The sequence below is a fragment of the Crotalus tigris genome, unplaced genomic scaffold, assembly GCF_016545835.1.
Source record: "Crotalus tigris isolate CLP2741 ecotype Arizona unplaced genomic scaffold, ASM1654583v1 scf7180000024167.7108832, whole genome shotgun sequence".
Lineage (NCBI taxonomy): Eukaryota > Metazoa > Chordata > Lepidosauria > Squamata > Viperidae > Crotalus > Crotalus tigris.
In genome coordinates, this window is record NW_024100417.1 from 146727 (window position 1) to 169565 (window position 22839).

Sequence of the window (22839 nt, forward strand, 5' to 3'; positions counted from 1 at the left end):
CTTATGGGTAATGTAGTTTACCTAGTCAGCTATATCATGTTAGTAGGTCAGTGGGAGGAGTTTCTAAAGGGCATTGCAGGACTTCCTGGTCACGAGCTAGATTGGAATGTTCTTTGTCTGAGAGAAGCATGAAGCCATTCGGACGCCTCAGTTGGCTTCATTCCAAGCTACAAGCTAGTATGGAGGTAGCATTATTTTCTCACCTATGGAAATGAACGGACATGTATTGTCCAGAAGCAACCACCATCTTAAATGCAAGTATTTTCTCTGAATAAATATATGTCTGTTTTGCAATCATTTCTATTGAATCTATCTGTCTGACCCGGTCTTACAACGCAACTTAAATCTGGGTCAGAACAAGAACAATTATCAAGTGGAATGGCTTGCCTTCAGAAGTTGTGGGAGCAACATCCATGGAGGTTTTTAAGAAGCATTTGTCTGAAATAATATAGGGTCTCCTGCTTGGATGGAGGGTTGAACTGGAGGAACTCCAATGTCCCTTCCAACTCTATTATTCTATTCTGTTATTTTGTTATTCTTTCTATGATCACGTTTTAATGCTGTAAAAAAGAAGAGTAGAATGAATAGATGGACTCAATTACAATGGCAATGTGTGCATTTTTTAAAGATCTGTAAGACCAGATTAGGGACAAATTGTGATGGAGGAAACTATGGGCTCACTAGAAGCTGACCCTGATTAAATGGCATTTAATCAATCAGTTTTCTTCAAGGCCATCTCTGTACTTCTCTATAAAGTTCCAAATAAACATGGTTTGAAATAAATGCCAAACAAATAAAAAGAGTTCAGCTGTAATCTGATCAAAAGTTACCTAATGCAGCATCTTCTTTCCACAAAGGCCCACCAGAATTTGATGAGAAGCTTGAGTGCTGAAGCATTCTCTTAATTGCCTTCCCTAGAAATTTGTAACAAGAGACTTGTTTCCATTTTGTAGCTATAGACATAATTAATACTTTTCATTGCTTACCTTTCTTTCCATGAATTTGTTTCTGATCATTAAAAATTATCCACAATGATAGTCATCACTGCATCCTGTGGCATGTTTAATAGCAGTTTAACTTTGTATGAAGAACTACCGTTTATTTTATTTGCTCTGAATTTGAGGTTTCTCAAATTAGCAGTGAACATTTGTTAAATTAGAAAACAAAATTTGGGATTGTATCAGATTTTATGTATATGAATTTACATATCAATTCTCCCAATTTATTTTTCCACTTAAAGGTGTAATATCTGTGTATCTCAAGAAGGACAGTATGGGAAATCTGAATCTTGTAGCCTCTCCACACACAGATAATCACAATTCCTTGGATAACACCTCAAAGGAGTGTTCAATGACAATATGGCAGAAACTCAACCAAGTAAAAACCAGCAAGAATGATCACACATTTGTCAAATGGAATCACAGCCAATTCACAAATGTCATTGAAAGCAGGTAAGCAGTACAAAAAGCCAGCAATGCAGTACAAAAGAAGAAAGCTTAATTTTCTGGTTACCATCCAGTAAATTACTAACATAAATCCCACATTTATGTATGAGCTTTGCCCCACTAATGAGTTCTAGAATTATCCAATTATTTTGACTTGCCAACAAACCGTACTAGGATGAATATTTTTAAATGATCAATTAGATTTATATTGTGCCTATTCCTCCATTCTCAATCACAATCCTGCTTGTATTGCCTCTATTTCCAATCCAGATACTGTACTTGATTTCCATCTAAGATAATAGATGGCAAAGTCAAACAATTTTTACACACCTTGAGGCTGCCCTTGGACAGAATAAGCCGCTTAACTTCACCAATATAATAATTGAGGCAGATGGTCTATTTAATCTTCTTTTATTGGCAGGAGGGAGGGAAGAGGCATGTTAAGCTCACAAACATTTTTCTTTTAGATAAAAGTGGACAAAGTCTGAATTATTTGCACAATTTGGGGGATTTATTCTCAATTAAAATGTTGATTCATTGTGCTGTTCTTAAACTATAAAATAAAGTTTCCCTATATTCATTAATCAGAAAACTGCTTGCTGATCACGACTAACTGATAACTGTGTGCATTACCTATATGTAAATAGTGCTACAATTATTAACACTGGGTAGGTTACAATCCTTAGCATTCTGCCTCACAATGAAGATTGCAGTTTAGTGCCCACATTCTTAAGAGTAAGTCAGACTGAACTCAGTGAGGCTTACTTCTAAACAATGCACCAAATGGCTCTGAACTGTGGACTTGCAGAATTTTACTTCTGACTACATGAGTTTCAGACTATGTCTAAAGTCCTGCTGAAATTCCAAGGATTTAGGAATACATATATATGCTGAGATTTATAGTAGTAATCTTTTTCTTCCAGACAATAAGCTAATCAGATTCCTTTGTGTCTAGCTGCCATGGGAACACACGACTGCAGTCTGATCTTCAGTACCACCAAGATGTATCATCACTTATGGAGGATGCCAATGGGAACCAAGAGGCAAATAACAGCTTTAACCCTTGGGGATTGCATTGCCACAAACAGCATCTGAATCGCATGTCTTCCAAAAATAATGAGAATAAACCTCATCGTATCTTTTTCCCTGAATTAGCCGAACAGTACAGTACACATGTACAATTGACAACTTGTACTTTTTAAAGGCTACTAGTATTGTAATAAGTATAAACATAAAAGGGACAGTTTATCAAAAGTTTAAGCATACTATGTTAATGACAAAACCTACATCTTAAGTCTAAATTACACACTGGTTTTCTTGGTAAATATGGATTTCAGTGGGATCAAGACTGCAAAAATCTAAATCCTAAACTTGATAAGAATAGCAATAGCACTTAGACTTATACACTGCTTTATAGTGCTTTACAGCCCTCTCTAAGTGGTTTACAGCTAATTCTCTGATAATTCTATGATAAAGTCCATGGCATATTGCCCTGACAATCTGGGTCCTCCTCATTTTACCAATCTCAGAAGGATGAAAGGCTGAGTCAACCTTGAGGTGGTGAGGAGTGAACCCCTGGCAGTCAACCAAATTAGCCTGCAATACAGCATTCTAACCACTGCGCCACCAAGGATGATGAAATTTACTCTCAAATATTTTGATCTGGATTTGTCTATAATAGGGGAAAAAATGCAGATTTTAATTTATTTAGCATTTAACAATTATCAGAAAGACAGCTACGTATCTCCAGTATAGTAATAATTAAAAACTACCCTTTAACGTATGTACATTGATTGTTGACCTCTCTAGGAAGAAATATTCTATTGACCTTTGCCAGGGATAGAAAATGATGGACAGATAGCTCTGAAACATATTTCTCATGATAAATGAGCTGAAATGGAAACAAGAAGCTAAGCATGGAAACTAAAGGAAAACTGCAAAGTAAACCTAAGTAAAAAAACCTGATTTCTTTAACTAGTACATCCAGAATTTCTGTTGCTAGAAAATGTTGTATCCAAATATAAATATCCATGCATTCTGGACTTAAAAATGGGAACTAGGCAGCATGGTGATGATGCATCAGAGGAGAAGAAAGCACGCCAAATAAGGAAATGTGAACAGAGTACGTCAGCCTCCCTTGGAGTCCGTATTTGTGGCATGCAGGTAAGAAAAAAATCTATTTTGAAAATCACATGTGTTACCATTAAACAGTACCATTAATTTAGTGAGTATAAATAAATGAAGAAAAAATTAAATTCAAATATGATTTTTCATCCAAGCATCTCTGTGTTAGCCTAGGTCTGTGCTTAGAAAGACATGATATATATGAAATGCTTGTTGATCAATTATAATTATCTGATGAATAAAAGTAAAATATACCTTTTCAGACCTAAATATTACAGCTTTTCAAAAATAATTTGCAAAAGTTATATATATATATGCACTTCTGAAATCTTTTGGGGAAAAGATTGGACATTTGGAAAACAGTAAAAAGCCCTCCACAATAATACTATTATTAATTAAATAGTAATTGCAACAACTTTAGCAGATGATCTAAAGTTAAAGACAATCATCTACTAAATAAATTCTTCCTTAGTGGGAGAACACAAAGCGGTCCTATGGCTTTGAATAATTGCAGCTGTGTAATCATCAAAGCAGTCATTTCTGTCCATGTGGCAACTGAAAGAAAATTTCAGAACAGGATTGCCTGAGTGTAAATCTATTTTCCCTTCAAGCACTATTAAATTAAATCCTTTGACATATACGTTTTTTAAAAGATGATATAGTAGCTATGAATGTTGCTTGGTAACATGAAACCAGTAACTAGCTCAGTCCAAGTATATCATCGGTTTACTGAAAGAATGCACTAAAGGGACTTTGAAAAGAAAGATGCTATACAAATATAATAAATAGTGTTAAAATGAATGCAAAACCTTGATCCCAGCTTGGACTTTCTCAACACTTCAATTCCCTGTATGCAGGACATTATAGTTCTGCCTTGCGATGATGAAAATAAATATATTAAGCTTCTAATGCATACATTCAAAATGTGCTATTGAGGCTTTCAGAAGGAGCTACATAAAATCACTTAACAAAAATTACAATCTGCAAAACAGATGGCTAATATGGATTGTTATTGTTTTTAATTCAAGGTTTACCAGGCAGATACCATCCAATATATTTGCAAGGATAAGTACTACGGACGAAAACTTTCACCAGATGGTTTCAAGCAAACCCTTTGCCAGTTCCTTCACAATGGGAATTGTTTTAGAACAGACCTTGTAGAACCAATTTTGTTTCAGCTGAATACGCTGCTATCTGTTGTCAAAAACCAAAATTCTTACCGGTTCTTCTCTAGCTCACTTCTCATAAACTATGAGGGACTGGAGAAAACAATGCCTTCAGACAATGACCCTCAGGGGCACTATCAAAACATAGTCTGCTCTGCTTCACATGGAAATAGTCATCCTAAAGTTGATGTTCGCATGATAGACTTTGCTCACACAACTTACAAAGACTCAAGATATGAGGGACCAGATCATGGTTACATTTTTGGTTTAGAAAACTTAATTAAAATTTTCCAGAGTATATCCATAGGAGAATGACAATTACTGAATAAAATAAAGACTCATGATTTGCAATAGCAGAACCTGTACATTGGGCTATAACAGGGCTGACAGTAGGAAGCCGTCCAGCTACTACAGCAATAAAAAGGGCAGTTTCTTAAGGAAAGCTCAAATGATACTATATGCCACTATGGATTGAGCAGAAGTCTTCATCATTGTAAACCATTAGACAATTTTCTTTTCTAATTTTACTGTTGCCTACTCATTTGTGAAAAAGAAAAAGAAAAAAGAATACTTGAAAAGAACTTGAAGAGTTAAGGACTTTTTTTTAATGAAGAGCCATTCAGATTTGCAGGATGAGCAAGGACCAAGCAACTATGAAACTCACGAAAAGAACTATGAAGATAGGCTGGCAGGTCCTTAAAACAATTCAATTTAATTCATCCAATTTGATGGGTTGAGGACAATCACTCTTGAACAAGCTTAGCTACTAAACAGCAGTACTTTAAAAACTTTAAATTAACTTGTTTCTTTGTATTTCATACTATTATCTGTGCCAAAGTATTTTCCAAAGGGTAAATACAATCAGAGCAACAATCAAAAGCAGAGAGAACCAGATAGTCTCAGAGAAATAATGTAAGATATATATGGAAGAATAAGATGAGACTTGTTACAGAGAGGGTGCAAAATCTGGAAAGAGCAGCTATGGAGGGATTCATATCTTGATACTTCAGGTTGGAGTTACACTGCAGAGAGTTAAGATAATCTTGAAACATGGGTGCCCCTATATCATTATGGGCCCAAAAATCCTCTAGACATTTTATATCAATATTTCTGTGCATGTATGTATTTTTCGTGCATGTGGGTAACCATTACAACAAACTTCACAAAATGTTTACAGGAGTTTGGAATATATTACTGCTAAATAAAGAACACTGCTCCCATGTTATATGGAAAACTCGCTGAGTGTTGTAAATACAAAATATAGATTTAGAAATATGCAGGCAAGATAGATTGTGAAACTGTAAATAAAGTGTATTGGCCTTACAATATTGTGACTGTGTCTATATTTCCTTATGCTATTTCTCACAGGTCTATCAATATTTACATAATTGCTGCAAAATCATGTTTTACTAGTTTAAATACCAGACCTCTGGGGAAATCTTTTTGCTATCTAGATGTTTCTTTAATGTGGCCCGTGAGTAACCACAAATTGTGTGACAGGCAGATTAAATCATTAAACCAAGTGCATATTCCACTTAGCCTGCTGCCCAGCTTCAGGAAATTGCTAGATATTATTCACAATGTTGAATACTGTTAATACGCAACTGACATCGCAAAATCCAAAGCAATTCCACATAGACAGTCATAGTCTCTGGCTGCAAAAGGATTTGTCTTCATTTGAGCTGCTTGTCAAACTCACACTCTTGTTGTGTCAAATATTTATAAAATAATAATTTGATATTAAGAAAGCAATTTATGCATATGTTCATTTTCTGCAACAATCCTAGATTATAGCTGTTATAACTATTAATGCAGACTATAAGATATTGAGCTAGTTCTTCTGAATTAAGCATATTGATATATATTGGATAGAACAGTGTTTCTCAACCTTGACCATTTTAAGGCATGTAGACTTCAACTCCCCGAATTCCACAGCCAGCAATGCTGGCTGTGGAATTCTGGGAGTTGAAGTCCACATGCCTTAAAATGGTCAAGGTTGAGAAACACTGGGATAGAACATCCTTCAACATTTAAATGAATGTATAAATAAAAATTGCAATTGAATCCTACTTCCAGGGAGGATACCATATAAAGTTCAGTGGGATTTATTACAGCACAAAATTGTAGATAACTGTGTATAAAACATCAAGGCTATAAAAGCTTATCCTTGTATGAAGTTCCTCTCAGCATTTTTAGGGAAATGGCATTAAACTCCTCTTTTTGTCTGAGTAAATATGCATAAAATGGAACAACCCATTTACATCCTAAATTTCCTGGGTCAATTCAATGAGTATTATAACCAGATAAGTGCTTAAAATTATGTTGTATAAGCACTGAATAAAAATATTGCAGTTCTAAAATTACATCCAGCAAACCTTTCCTTCCTCTTAAATTGGGTCTTTCAGAGTTACTGGTCAGGTTTGAGCTCTGGGGAATTATACTAGAGAACATAGTGCCCTGAAATTATGATGTGCCCTATGAAAAAGCATCTGCCTGGCTATATATCAAGCATCTGCCAGCAATGCCACCACAAATAGAATGACGTAAATGGTGTTATGCATCTGCCCTCTGCTCTCAGCAATGGGAAGTTTTTTGGGGGGCACACCTATAAAGGGTTCTATTTCTTTGTAAATACATCACTGGGAGCAAGCGGAGATGACACATCATTAACACTCCAAAAAATTCTGGGTTTTCTTCAGATTTCTAAGAAAACTCATAATTTTTCAATTTTGCTCATTTTTAGTACAGATACACATACAACTCAATCTTTTCCTCAGCCCATTCTGCCCCACTAAAGATGAGACATCCATTGAAGCAACTTGGCAGCAGAACAATACTTTTTGGGGTTTGTTTTGTTTTGTTTTTGCTCTCCAAGAAAATTAATTTGCACATATTTTAAGCTAATCCATGTGAAACCATCTATCAAATTTATATTTCTTGAATTAGTTTGTTACAGAGTCAGGCAGATGTTTTGACTTGATTAGGCATTTTTATTCACCTATTAAATCCTTCTCAAGAACTAGGCTAGGCAGAAGTTGTTGTTTGATGATTTTAAAGGCATCCTCGTTTACCATTCCAAGTGAAGCTACCTTTTGCAATTGACTAATGGTGATTTTGTCAATGCCAATAGTGTTCAAATGGTGTTACAGTTGTTTTGGGATTGCACCCGAGGCACGTTTTACTATTGATATTATTATTGTTGGTTACATAGTCAGCCAGATGTTTAGTCTGCATATTCCCCAGCAAAACAAATATAGTAGTTTCAACATATCAACAATGCAGTGGCATCCACCCTATATAAGGACTAAGTTTTCCAGGAAATAAAAAAGAAATGGGAGTGTATCTATGAAGAATGGGATTAGCTCTAATACAACAGTATGTTACATTTGCTACCTTCTCTTTGCTGCCAAAATCATATATTCACCTTGCTTGGAAAATATTGCAATAAAGTTTCCATCACAGAAGTGCTTTCTCTCTGTCTCCCTATCTCCCTCTTCCTCCCTCCCTCCCTCCCTCCTCCTCCCTCTATGTTTATAAAAAAAATCCCTTCTCATCTCTATGGGTGGTATGTGTCTTCCCAATCTCAGATCCTCTACCAGTGGTCTGGGAGAATGCTGCACAGTATTTCAGCAGTTCCTAGCACTCTTCTGTACAGAGAGCTCTAATGTTGTTCCTGGGATCTGTTGGAACCCAGCCTAGGGGTCACAGTCCCAAGTGCTCCTATTGCCACTGGGACCACATTAGTCTTTACTTTCCACATCCTCCTGAGACTCTGGTATTTCTCCAGCTTCTCATATTCCTTCATATTACTGTTATCACTTGGCACCATTACATCTATTACACCATTATCACTATCTTCTGGCCCTTGTTTACTACAATGGCTGGTTGGTTGGCCAGTACTTGCCTGTCCATCTAATTCTGGAAATCCCACAGGATCTTAGCCGTTATTCTTCACAATCTTTTGTGGAATTTCTTATCAGGATTTGGGAGTTTATCCCATACATTGTGCAGATGTTCCTATATACAGTGCTTGCTACTTGGTTGTGCTGCTTAACTATGCTATTCCTGCGTGCATCTTATATCATGTATTGCACTGTCACTGACATCTGTACCTTGATACCTTCAGTGTGGTAGACCCCTGTTTTTGTGCATCTGGTGCTTAGTGCCTGTTCTTGTGCTGCTATGATCAGTGCTTCAGTGTTGTGTTTTAGTCCAGCCCTTTCCAGCCTCCAACAGAATTTCCCAATCTGCCATTCAGCTACATCAGTGGTACAACCTGTGCAGGGTCTTGTTTTGCCATGGCAAATTCTCTGCTTAGTCTTCCTCCCTTGTCTGCTGCTGCCTCAGGTGTTCTCTCGGCAGCTCATCTTTGATTACCATTTTATTGATGTGCTCCTGGATGTTCTGGGTCTCATCCATGATAGTGGCTTTGAACATCACCATACCTTGCTTGCCTCTTTCCAGATGTGTACAGCCTCTGGGTGTTGGGACTTGGGGTACATTTTAAGGCGCTTCTGGGTTTTCAGATTGGCAGAGCATACATATTGATGGCATGAATGGCTCAATGTTCTTCCCATTGAGCTTGCTCTTCAGGGCCTATCTTAACTTTTGGCAATACTTTGATATTGCCATCTTCCTTGCCTCCTAATTGTGGTTTCCATGTGACTGTGGCATAACCAGGTATTTGTAGTTGGTCTATATGTCTCCTATATGTCTCCTATGTGGCTTGTTGATGTGATAATTCCACCCCACCTTCCCTCTTTTGTCTACCATCCAGCCACACTTATCCAGTTGAATGACATCCCAATGTCCTCACTATAGATCTGTGTCAGATGAATCTGTGAGTTAATGTCTCGTTCACGGTTCTTGAGGAATGTAGAGCCATGTCTTCAAGGCCTCCAAAGAGTATTTGGGGTGTTTTTCCTAAAAGGGTGGTTTGCATTTTAATATTTTTCCTGTTCTTAAAAATAAAAGTAGGAGAAATTTTGAAGAATTGAGTTTGTTAAGATTAGTATCATGTGTTGAATGAAATATTTGGTAGTTACTGAAAGCCAGGAGCCACAAGTGCTTTTTATTATGTTTACTGAGAGTGAGTGTTCAGTGAGATGTACAGATGGGAAATGATATTTATTGCAAGGGTTAGTATCTTTTTTCCAAAAAAATTAAGCTCCTAACTTAATTACAAAACTCTGACCTACCAAACACTTGACTACATTGCCAAAGATGCATTATTGACACACTAAAATTTTGCTGATACAATAATGCTTTCAGCAAAAGTGCTCACTGGAAGTGGAAGTGATGAAACATACATGGAATAGAATGGAAATTCTTCCCTTGACATTCTAAGACAGGGGTGTCAAACTCGCAACATCACGTGACATGTCATGATGGATTACAACTTTTTTGCCATTGCCAGCAATGGGGTGGATGCGGTTTCACTATGATGCATCCGGCCCATGGGCCGGCACTTTGACATCCCTGTTCTAAGACAAGACTAAAGTGAATGATGATGATTTATTTATTTACCACATTTTGGAACCACCCATCTCCCTGGACATCTATGTCCCTCAGTCTATATTTGCAATGCCATTTGCATTGGCAGATCTATTCTTCAAATTCTTAATATAGGTAATCCTCAACTTAAAACAGTTCATTTAGTGACCATTCAAAATTACAATGGCACTGAAAAGTGACTTATGACCATTTTTCACACTTATGACTGTTGCAGTATCCCCATGGTCACATGATCAAAATTCAGCCACTAGGCAACTGACTCATATTTATGAAGGTCAGAGTCCTGAGATTATATGATCAGGTTTTGCAACCTTCTGACAAGCAAAGTCAATGGGGAAGTAACAATTGTGTTACTAACTTAATGACTGCAGTGATTCACTTAACTATGGCAAGAAAGGTCCTAAAATGAGGCAAAACTCACTTTAAAATGTCTCACTTAACAACAGAAATTTTGGTTTCAATTGTGGTTGTAAGTCGAGGACTACCTGTAACAGGTCCTGAGTTACAGGACCGTGTTTTTGAACTTCAAGATGGCTGGAGAAATCTGGGAATTGAAGTCCACATAAACGTCGCCGAAGTTGAGAAACACTGCTCAAAGCCATTGGCCATTGGCTCAAAGTCCAATTGATGGAATCCTAGGGGATTTCTGTTTTCGTCTGTAATTTCTCATTTTCTCCCCTAACTGTATAACTGTGATCCCGCTGATTAAATCTACTTAGCTCCCACTGTTGGCCGTCGCGGCCAGCTTCCTTTGCGCAGGCGCAATGTTCTGTTCTCCGGCTCACGTAATAGACTCTGCCAGCTTCGTAGACCAAAACCGAGTGACGTAGTCAGCCGGGGCTAAACCATGTGAGCCGGCCGCCAATAGTGCCGGATAAACGTCCGCCAAGATGGCCTCGGCGCGGTACCGACGCTTCTTGAAGCTCTGCGAAGAGTGGCCCGTGGAGGAGACCACGCGCGGCCGTGATTTGGGAGTCGTGGTGCGGCAGAGAGTGATGCAAGCCTTCCGCGAGGGAGAGAATACTCAGGTGGGACCCACGTTGGGCCTTAGCATTGGGGGATTTGCGCTGCAAGGGCTGGGCTATAGCAATTGGCGGCGCCAAGGTCGTTTACCTTGCAGCTATAAAGCCTCTTCGTCCCGGGCCAGAGCGAGGAAGTGGTTCCGACAGGACTCGGCTGCAGCAGAGGCTATGAAAAGTTCAGGACTTGCCCTTTTCCCGCTGACCACCTTATCGGTGTATGAATTGGGGATTAAACGATTAAGAGGCAGGCACGCGTGTTGACTCGAAGGGAAGCCTCTGCATGTTTTTCAGTTCTGGGATCTGGGAGGACCTGTGGATCTCCAGTTTGCACGAAGCTTCAGGACTCTTTTTTTTGTTTTTGTTTTTAAACTTCATGAAAGCATGAAATGGCATGGGGTCTCCTGCTTGAGCCGGGGGTTAGACTAGAACAGAAGTCTTCAAACTTGGCCCTTTTATGACTTTTGGACTTCAACTCCCAGAATTCCTCAGCCAGCGAGCCTGGCTGAAGAATTCTGGGAATTGAAGTCCACAAGTCATAAAAGGGCCAAGTTTGAAGACCCTTGGATAGAAGATCTCCAAGGTCCCTTCCAGCTCTATTCTGATTATTTTGTTATGAGTTAAGATGGAAATGGGTTTCCGCCCCCCACCTCTTATCTTTGGTAGTGTGATAAAGCCAAAATACATGTAAATATTGAGAAAGATTCCCCTTGCCCAAAGGCAGGGAGATTGTATCCATTGCCTGAGAATTGCTAGCACCTCAGAACTATGGAGAAAATGGAGAGGTGGCAACTTGGCATCATGATTTTGCAAAATGTATCACTCTGTGTCATATTTTAGAGCCAAAAAGTGAAGAGACCTGGATCCAGCGCTTGCGGGATGGTTGATGTTAGTATTATCCACCATGGGCATAAGTCCATACTGCATGTCCATATCCCAGTGATTATTTTTTGTCTTATGTTCATTATGTGGGCATATTTAGGGCTGTTTTAATCACATATTTACTCTTTCTATAGATTATGTACTTTGATTTGTAGAAGATTGACAAAAAATGGAATTCACATGCAAGATTCATGTTAAATCTATTTTAGGAAACTTTAATTTGATAATCAAGTGAATAGGTGTGGCAGCTATAATTTATAATTGAAACATCTTCTAAACATTAAGAACATGTAATCTGTTTTTAATTATTGTGACTTATATACGTTTTTAATTCCTTTTTTACTACAATCTATTCTTGCAGATTGCTGACCCAGTGACTTGCGATGAAATTTTTGAAAGTTTAACCAAAATTCATACTAATTATTATAAAAATAAGGTGAGTATGGTTATGTGGTGACTGCTCTCTTTATAGTTTTCTAATTCTGATACTAGGCATACTGTTTAGATCTGTTCAAAATCTTAGTTCAAGAAAAAGACAATTGCGTTCTTAAATTCTGTATAATCTTTGAAAATAGTCTGAAATATGCATACATTTATATATCTGAATACGCACGTCTATTAATTACCATAACAAGACTCTAGTACAGGGATCACCAACCTTTCTGCATTGTCCCTGTGGGAAAGGGAGGGGCAGGCGCCTTTATGCAAATAAGGATGCATGCATGCAACGGGGTCATGATGCTCCACAAATGGGGCTGCTAGCTGGCGCGCAGCTCAGCTCACAGCTTGACTAGCACCGACGAGAGTCTCGCAGCTCAGCTAGCACCAGCGAGCCTCACAACTCATGGCTTAGCTACTGCCAGCGAGAGCTTCGTAGGTCAGCTAACGCCTGAGGCTCACGGCTTGCTAGCACTGGTGCAAGGAGGGGGTGAGTGCGCGTACATGCACGCCCACACTGGCCAGCCACTCACGCAGCCCAGTGGCCAAGAGGCCACAGCCTGGTAGTGGGCCACAGTGCATAGTTGGGGACCTCTGCTCTAGTACATAGTAAATTTATTTCATTTCTTGCCATGCAGTACATTATCTTGTCAAAAGCACTTTTCTCTATTAGAGAAAGTAAGGTGTATATTTATATATGTTTTTCTTTTTGGAATAGTATCCACGTCTGAGAGATACAAACTTCTCTGGAGTGCCAGTGGAGGAATGCAAGTTGGTCCTTGCAACAGGTAATTAAACTGTAGTAACTGCTTGAGTATTTGTGGGGACATTTATTGGCATAAATCTAGTGTCTTTTGTATAGTAGATTTATTTATAGTTTTTGTACATTTTTTCTTTCTTCCTTTGGCCTCTTTTCCACACAAGAATTTGCTGCCACTAACTTTTTCCTTCCCGTGCAACAGCTTTGCTATGAATTCAAATATATTCTAAAAACACTTGTAAAGGACTAGTTCAGTGCCCCTCATTGAGCTTTGTATCGTAGTGGCTGTAAGTTGCATGTTGGTGTAAAGTGATACACAGCCATCCATTTTTAATCCAAAGAAGCTGTGAACAATTTAAAGAGTAGATATGTCAGGCTTTTTTTAAAAAAGAAATGCATGAGTCACTCAACATAAAAAGGTGCCCTTGTTCATGTAATCTTCTAGGCTACTTTAAGCTTAATGGAGCAAGCCATTTCTCATAGCCCCAACTGCCATTTTCATATTTCTTCCATTTAAAGTCAAGCAAACTCAATGACTCTTGGAATTCAGTGGTTATGACATAATTCCATACAAATCCGGCTTCCCCTATTGAGTTTGCTTGTCGGAAACTGGCTAGGAAGATCACAAAATGATGTTCACATGACCCAGGATGCTGCAGCTGTCATAAATACATGCCAGTTGACAAGCACCTGAATCTTGATTATGTGACTCTGAGGATGCTGCAATGGTTATAGTGCAAGGATTGATTGTAAATCATTTTTACCAGGGCCATTATACCTTCAAACAGTCCTTGAACAAGGACTACTAGCATGTGCTGCTGAGGAGGATCAGCCAAAAACTAACATGTAATATAAGAATTGTAACAGGAATTCCATATCCTTTATCTGCTTACTTTCTTCTTTGGGTTAAAAAGATGATAAGGAATAGAGGTAAATATATAATGCCTCCTCTGTATAGGGTATACTATATAGAAGCTAAAGCTATTATCATTCAAGAGTTTTCTATTGTAATGATTTAATTTTTGTATATGTTTATGCACTCAAAACAACAGAATGCATTTAAAATATATTTAGAGTGGCGTGGAGCTAAATTGTAGGCTTTTATTCAATACACATAGAAAATGTTACTTTTTCCTGGCTCTAGAATTGCTGTACTGAATAAAGAAAATATATTGCCTCCGGCAGTGAAGCAAAAATTTAGATTGAAACTAATGCTTTGCATTTTAGGGTTTTGAAGGTGTAGCTTAAAGCAGAATTATTGCTTGTGATTGTGAGTATTCAACTGTATGGATTGCAAAAGCATGTGGATTAGGGAGGTAGAATCTGTTGTGATTTCCAATTGCATACTGGAAGAAGTACATTAGTCACCTATATTTTGTAATGCATTCTTAAATAAGTAGGCAGAAATATAAAACATGTTTTAGAAAGTATTCTATCTTAATTTATTCAACTACTACTGTTTTCAGAACAACTGAAGCAGCTGGAAGAAGGAAAGCTTGGAAAATTGAAAAGGTTACGTGAAAAATTCTCCGCCAAGCATCACAAAGAAGATTCCAAATAATAACTTGGTCTTTAACTGGTTTCATAAAGCACTGTTTTTGCCAGTATAGCTAAACCTCGTTACCAGCAAAGGACAATGGAAAGCTATTCTGAAATGAGATAAACAAGCTCCATTTGAATACACTGGTTTATAAAGACTTAGGAAGTCCATCTGAAGAACAGGAAATGATATAGTTACATGCTGTGGGTGTTTACTTATCTTCAGTAGTGAATGTCATCTTGCAACTGATGTGTTGGAACCTAACAGAACTATAGTTCATGTCAAAACAAAACAAATCTAACATTGGCATTCTGTGACATAAATGTGTGGCTTTTTACTGTTAATTAGCTTGTGTGTTGTTTACTGGAAAGGCGACACTTACTCTGGGGAAAAAGAAGCTTACCATATGTTGTGTACAATTGAATATTGAGAGGAGAAATTTCTATTCTATGACTGCTGCCTGTGAAATCGATGAGATAACAAAGTAGTTCCAAATACATGGGCAGCTCCCAAATGTTCTTTGCTGCAATGTAATAAAATCCATTCTCAGTGGCCAGGAAATAACAGCAAAAACCAGTCGGACATGTTAGTATCCTAACAAAATAGCAAGCGTGTCAAAACATGTATCAGCACATACACAGATCTTGTGGTTCACGAGTCACTGTGGCCATGGTTCCATAGAACCAGGAAGAGAGGCTTCCATAGAGGGAAAGCATTTATAGCGTATACATCAGAGATCCCCAGTCCCCAGGTCATGGCCCACTACCAGGCCTTGAGCCGTTCAGAACTGGTCTGTAGAAGTGGTGGGCACACACATATCCCCACTTGCACAAGCAATAGGCAAGTGCAGAGGTAGACAACCTTGGCTCTTTTATGATTCGTGGGCTTTAACTCCCAGAATTCCTGAGCCAGCTATGCTGGCTCAAGAATTCTGGAAGTTGAAGTCCACGAGTCATAAAAGAGCCAAGGCTGGCCTAGCCCTGGGCAAGTGCGTGCGCCTGCTCCATTTGTGCGAGTGGTGAGCACCGTGTCCACTGCTTGAGCAAATGGAGCTGTCCACGCGCTTGCCTGAAACTCACGCAGAACCATTCCCCCCCCCCACCTCTCCACAAAGCCAGAAAGGTTGGGAGCCTATACATTGAGCAGAAGATTAGAATAAATGACTTTTAAAATACTTTAGAATTTTAACCGTAAGTGACTAACAATTATTTTAAAAATTGGACAAGATTTGTCATCTGACAAGTTTATCGAGAGGCTACTGTTTCATCTGCTTTCCATTTATTATACTGATTTTGTGTTTTAAATTTCAGAAGATTCACATACTAACATTTTAAACAGTGTTTGAGAAACAAACCAGATGAAGATAAATTACAAAGCTGGATTTATGATTAGTAAAATCTTTTCTTACTAAATCTGCACAGCAGTCTGTATATTTGAAGAACACTCTGCTTTGGTCCAAACGTGAATGAAACAGACTCCTTGATTGTTTCTAATTTCTCCTATAGACTAGTGCTAATGGACAACTGGCCACACTTAATATAGACAACTGTTTTCTGTCTTTTGCTTACATTTGACAGCAATTAGCAGAAGTAGATTTTACAGAGGGCTTTTTCTTACACAAGTATTCTAAATTCAGAGGAGCAAATTATTCTGTCAAGGAACGTTTTAAGTTCATATTTCAGAACTTTTATACTTGTAGCCCTAGTCTTTTTTCCTCCCACTTTTTTGGCAGCTCCAGTCTGTCACTGATATAGATTAATTATAACTGATATTTCTGACACCCATGACAGTTAAAATATTTTCCAAAAACTTTTAGTGCCTGGAAGCAGGATGAATTCTAAAAGTACTTTATACTATTGAGTGAACAAGGCACAAATTGCACAGTCGTACTGCAGCATGAACGTGCAATCTTTCATTAACATCCAGTCTTACCAATTGAAAAAAGCCATTTTATGAATTATATGATTGCTTAAACTATTAACTTAATAGAATATTTTCTTGCAATTTCTTCTTGGTTGAGATGTGATTCTAGACAAAATGTTCATGTGTTCAAAAGGCTTAACATGAAACTTGCATCTTTCTATGGTGACTTTCCATATACTGTAGCTTTGAATAAGTTAAAAAGGTAGCAAGCTATTACTTGCTGACAACTGTCAATTCTATTTGCACCTGGCTATATAGCCATCCAAATGTAGTGCATGAAGGAAAAAAAGAAGGAACAGTTACAATACAGTTCAAAGGTATGGCAAACTGAATGCATATGAAGAAACAAGTAGTCATGGCTTCAGTTTCTTGCTGAATTACCAGTAAATGCCTTCAGTCAATCCTGCTTGAGATAAAAGGAAGAGCTGAGATTTTATGAATTGTCACAGCCTGGACCAATGTTCGTTGTCAGTAAAAACTTTGCAAGGAATTTAGTACCAATATCTCTTCAGGAAGTGCATACATATCTATATACTACAGTTTTAGTCTGAAGACTTGGATTCCACTGTCTCAGTGATTCATTGTGTTCTGAGCATCCACGAAACCCATTCGTTGCCTCCGCTTTCTTTGCTCTGTCATCTGAAATTTGCAGTAAAAAAAAAGGAACATTAAAACATGGTTCTTAAATTTTCTAATTAAGGATTCACAATATAGTTCTTGAGCCATAAAGGACTTCAGATACTTTGCAATAACAGCTGCTACAAACATTTCTAAACCTTTTTCTTGGGTATGCCTCCACTTCATACAAGTTATTGGTATAAATAAATACCATATTATAAACTTTTATAATGCACTGCAGCTATACTTTGTACCAGAGGGTAAACTATTCCAAATGCAATTTTAAAAAAAAAATTGGTAGATGATTTCCACCAAAGGCAAGCCTTATGCTGATTACAAACTAAATTGGGAATTTGGTGCAAGTAAATGGTAAGCATAATTTGAAACTTAGGGTTGAGAGGAAGCTTGCTGTTTCCTGAATAGTAAATTGTATTTCTGACACAGATGAGGATTTGTCAGAAAACTGAATGCATGTTCTACATTCTTCTGAAATCAGTATGTCATTTTTTAGTGAGAGACATTTTTGTCCTTCAAAATACATAATATTATTTTAGCCCTTTCTAAATTTTAGAAATTTATATAGTCCAGTAAAAAGAGGAAAAAATATTAGAAGTTTTGATTACCTGCTCCTTCAACTCGTTCAGCTGTGAAGTGAGATGAGATACCAGCTTCATGGTGCAATTCAGTTTATCCTGAAGGCATCGGATCTCATTCTGTTCTCCTTCACCTTCATTACTGACCAGGGACATGGCTCGCATCCGAGGGAACCAATCCAAGTTCTTGTTCTGCAGTGATTATTGGAAAAGAAAAAAAAAAAACAGGAATTTAAGCAGAGTTTAGAATTGTTAGAAACAAAATATACAGTAAGAAAATGAAAATAAAGTAAGATCTCCTAGATGAAACTGAAATTTGAGTTATATAACCTAAATAAAAAATCTATAATAATAATAAAGTTGGAAGGGACCTTGGAGGTCATCTAGTCCAACCCCCTGCTCAAGCAGGAAACCCTATACCATTTCAGACAAATGGCTGTCCAGTCTCTTCTTAAAAACTTCCAGTGTTGGAGCATTCACCACTTCTGGAGGCAGGTTGTTCAACTGGTTAATTGTTCTAACTGTCAGGAAGTTTCTCCTTAGTTCTAGGTTGCTTCTCTCCTTGATTAGTTTCCATCCATTGCTTCTTGTTCTGCCTTCAGGCGCCTTGGAAAATAGCTTGACTCCCTCTTCTTTGTAGCGGCCCCTGAGATATTGGAATACTGCTATCATGTCCCCCCTCGTCCTTCTCTTCGTTAAACTAGACATACCCAATTCCAGCAACCGTTCCTTGTAAGTTTTAGCTTCCAGTCCCCTAATCATCTCTCTTTAATACGCCTGAAAAAAGTGAAAATACTACGTATGTGCCAGATGAGTCTTTCTGGATTGATGTTTCTATTAATAATGCCTTCTTTGGAGCTACTGACTCACTTGATAAATGAGTTGAAGGTACCTAACAGAAATCTCAAATGATAATTAGGAGATAAATATCAGAGAACCTCCTCCTTTAAGATAACCTAATCCCAAATCTTCTGAAATTTTGACAATCAAAATAAACATTTTGAAATGTGTCTGGAAATATACTGGCAGCTGGTGTAAAAATATATACAGAATAGTTAAAATGTTTCCAGGCTATTTTGAATAATTGCAGGAACAATGGGAGATAAACAGTTATCACGGTATTCCCTCTTTCTAGGAACAGTCATAGATCTATATGAGACATATCTGACAGAATATTTGAGGTTTAGGGTTGAACTGTGGGGTTCTTGATTAGCAAATGTTGTGAACCACCCAAATCATTGCTGCTAGTAGCAATGATGAGTCTACATCACTTTCATTTATATTGGGAGGAATTATTTGTGTTCCAGAACAGCATAAATATTCAGCCAAATATTTCAACTTATCTATCTTTTCTGACTTGGTTCTACTGGCCTTCCATTGTGCTATCTTGGCACTGGATTCAGAATTTCAACTTTATATTACGTGTAAAAAGAGGCAGGACTAATTGTCATTTATAAATTGGTGGTGGTTCAGCCTACATCCTGATTGCCAAAATTAGTGAAAACATGAATTATGTAAATTCAATGGAAGAGAACAATAGTCTGCCTGCATGTTTCAGAATCTTTCCAAGTAAAAGTGGAACTGCAGCAATATGGTGGCTCAATATCACAAATCTTCAAAGAATCCATGATTCAGTAAGACTGCATAGTCTCAACTTGGCAAAGATCATGCCATAGGACAACCAGGCAAATCCCTGTTCCACAACCAATCCTAAAATTGGATTGATATGCCTCCCCAAAAGCAACACTGGTATGGCTGCCACCACCACCACCCTTCTCATGCCAGCCACAGAAGAGAAATTGCCTAGTGAAAGCCAGGAGAGAGCCAGAAATGAAAAGCAATCACTCCTACTTAGTCACAAACATTTAAGTTCTTTGACTTTCTAAACAGTTTTTTAAAAAAGGCTAAATCCCATCTGTTTAAAAAATTAGAAACCAAATACCCTATGAAGCGTGGTATGAACGTCATAATGGACAGCATTTATAGAATCTGAAACAGTGAGAAGAATTTCTTTCAAGAAAATCAGGCAGATTTTTTGCAAAGAGAATAACAAACTTGGTTATTACTTCATTTCTATGAAATTACACCATGCTTACCTTGATCATTTGCGCCACATAGCTTTCAGGCCCTGTGTAGTCTGTCTTATTCTTCACTCTCACCAGTACTATAAAGTACAAATAATTCCACATATTGTGTTCAAATTTAATGTGCTCTTCAAAGGATACCGTTTTGTTGTCAAACTTGTCCCTTTCAAGCCCTATAGAGAAAGTGAAAGCAAATGTAATATTACTTAGAAACTGCTATGATCCTCCATCTCTTGCTAAGTCTGGATCTCCAAGCATTTTTCTTCAGTGCGTTTGTCCTCCACTTGTAGCCTAGAACAATCTGAGTGTAGTAGATTGGACACTACCTAATGGATTGATGGCCCTGTTTGTAGAAGACACTTAGAACAGATAGCCTTCAAGCTATTTTTAGTCTAAGTTCAGTAATCTGGAGGAGAAAAATGAATGAATTGTAGTGGAGCAGAAAAATTCATATGAGGGTGTTCAGTTTGGACACTTAGATGAATTATTTGTTAAAACAAGACTTCTCAAAAATTCTACATGTAGCAGAAATCAATCCATCATTTCTTCCTACTCATGCTAAACATCTCTCATGCCAACACTATCTCCAGAGCTCAGACAGCTATGCCTGATTGACTGCTTCATATTGCTCTGAAATCTGGAAAGAGGAGGGAGGGCAACATTTTGGGATATTTTCATTTTTCTTCATTTGGAGGGGGATGTGATAAAACGTTCCATTCATTTGAGAGGTAAGTTGAAGACAAAAAAGACAAAAGTGGTGCCTTGAGACTTAGAATACTTTCATATTGTAGGATAAGAGCTCTGTTAATGTATGTTAGCCAAAAATCCAAGAAGCCTTGGAAGCACCTTTCCAGGCTAACATATTTATTAAAAGGCAGTTTTCATGAACTCCATCGCATTACTTAGATGCATTGGTTAGCTAATGTAGAATTTAAATTAAGATGAGGTCTCTTTTTTAGCAAAATAAATACAGGATCATCAAAAATCAATGGTTTTGTTGCCACATTTCACTGGTGCAATCCAAGGGCGCCTTGGAAGTTCCAAAATGCATACTAAACTACAGGCAAGCTAAACACAGGTACTACTGTATAGAACAGATTTTATTCCTACAGGTTGTTTACATTCTCATTCTTAAATTTAAAGCCTTGTGCTGCCATGCTCTAGTTCTATTCAAGACAAACTGTAAAATTGTAAAATTGTGTCCACGTGCAAAGAAGTTAATCAGGAGGGCAGAACACTTCCTCTGAATGATCTATGGATGTATCAGTCAATGAGATATTGTAATGAAATTAACCATACTTTCATTAAAGAAATGCTGCACTTTCCACCTAAGTGTATGACAAAAGTTGGAAACAAGTAGGTTTAATTCTTCATGTTTTATTTTGTTGTTTTTTTAAACTTGGGTTCTACCAAATAAATTCTAATATAAAACACACACATATATATTCTTAGCCCAGGAAGTTGTCTTGAGCTGAATACCAAAGGTAAGCAGAGCTCCCAGTAATTCCATAAAGTCTAAGCTAACCTAAGCTAAACTAGTCATCCACTAAGATCCAAGCTTTTTTTTAATTTCTATATAATTTAAGGGATATGGCATAACAAATCATTTTGTTACTTCTATTATTATAATAAGATTGGTTCTATAAATCCTCTCCACTGCACTGCAAACAATTCAAAGATCTGCCATAGATCAAAATGTATATTCTATTAACTCTGTCAGAATAACAATACATATCGGTTCTTTTAATATACCAACATGGAACAGTCTTTATTCATAGATTTCAAAAACAGATTTTTATATTCTGCTATATGAACAATCTCTTCCAAACTATCTTGATGCAAACTGGATACACTCAAGAGTCCTTTAAATCCACCATACAACATCCTTCAGAAATACTGTTTCATAAAATTTACTTGGGAACAAGAGTTAATCCTGTTTATTATAAAAGATACGACTAGTTTTCTCTCACTGATGGAGAAGAGTTTGGTATTTAAACAAGTCCCTTGAAATGTAAGCATTAATAAAATATTTTACACCAAAAAAAGAGAGAGAAAGTATTTTTCTTGCAAATCCTTGGAAGATGTTTGTTGAGTGTAAGAACTACCTTTCTCTAAACGCTTACCACATATAAAACAAGTTGTTTTCAGGATTTCCTCTTTTTTCTGTTTTTCACTCCTCAGATCTGCAAAGGTATCAATGATGACACCAAATATGAGATTAAGGACTATGATTATGACAATGAAGAAGAAGAGGAGGTCATAGATCACTCGAGCAGGGAACAGGGATTCCTTTAAGATTAAAAAAAAAAATCAAGAGAGTTATTAACAGCAACTATAGCTTTCCTTTTTCCAGTGTCATATCAAAAAATATTGCCCACTAGAAAATGTTGAAGAAAAATGTGATTACTGGGAACGTGCGCAGTTTACTATCAACACTCCAATTAATATGAAATAGAAATATTTGATATTGTAAACACTGAAAAACAAGTAGCCAAGCTAATGCATAAAGGAAAGGGGATCAGATAAAAAAGAGGACAAGTAGCTTGGAGAGAAGTTCCTAGATCGTAAGGCCTTGTTCATGGTGACTCAGTTATCTTTTGTCTGGATTACTGTAATGTGCTCTGCATGGGACTGCTCTCGTAGAGTATTCAGAAGTTGCAGCTGCTCCACAATGCAGTTATTTGATTCAGGGTGTTAATTATCAGCATTAAGCCTACATGACATAAAGGAGCT

At 37.4% G+C, this 22839-nt stretch overlaps 3 protein-coding genes across 5 annotated transcripts in view; 2 read left to right on the plus strand and 1 right to left on the minus strand.

Annotated features, from left to right (window-relative positions):
- The window catches only part of IP6K3 (inositol hexakisphosphate kinase 3), a 29698-nt gene extending 23640 nt beyond the window's left edge, over window positions 1-6058 (plus strand). For both annotated transcript variants that reach the window (XM_039323424.1, XM_039323425.1), the window contains 4 exons: window positions 1241-1451; window positions 2401-2579; window positions 3433-3608; window positions 4598-6058. In XM_039323424.1, the coding sequence (XP_039179358.1) occupies window positions 1241-1451; window positions 2401-2579; window positions 3433-3608; window positions 4598-5050 (1019 nt within the window). In that variant the 3' untranslated portion in view covers window positions 5051-6058. The remainder of the gene's footprint in view (window positions 1-1240; window positions 1452-2400; window positions 2580-3432; window positions 3609-4597) is intronic.
- Window positions 6059-11064: 5006 nt separating this feature from the next.
- On the plus strand, window positions 11065-15232 carry LOC120299037 (ubiquinol-cytochrome-c reductase complex assembly factor 2). The gene is made up of 4 exons (XM_039323426.1): window positions 11065-11277; window positions 12512-12586; window positions 13307-13376; window positions 14815-15232. The coding sequence occupies exons 1-4, from the start codon at window positions 11140-11142 to the stop codon at window positions 14907-14909; spliced, it is 378 nt and encodes a 125-aa protein (XP_039179360.1). The 5' UTR covers window positions 11065-11139; the 3' UTR covers window positions 14910-15232.
- A 917-nt stretch (window positions 15233-16149) lies between these two features.
- ITPR3 (inositol 1,4,5-trisphosphate receptor type 3) overlaps window positions 16150-22839 on the minus strand; it is a 106752-nt gene continuing 100062 nt past the window's right edge. For both annotated transcript variants that reach the window (XM_039323422.1, XM_039323423.1), the window contains exons 55-58: window positions 22230-22395; window positions 20119-20279; window positions 18053-18214; window positions 16150-17450 (exon numbers count right to left, since the gene is read on the minus strand). In XM_039323422.1, coding sequence (XP_039179356.1) covers window positions 17382-17450; window positions 18053-18214; window positions 20119-20279; window positions 22230-22395 — 558 coding nt within the window. In that variant the 3' untranslated portion in view covers window positions 16150-17381. The remainder of the gene's footprint in view (window positions 17451-18052; window positions 18215-20118; window positions 20280-22229; window positions 22396-22839) is intronic.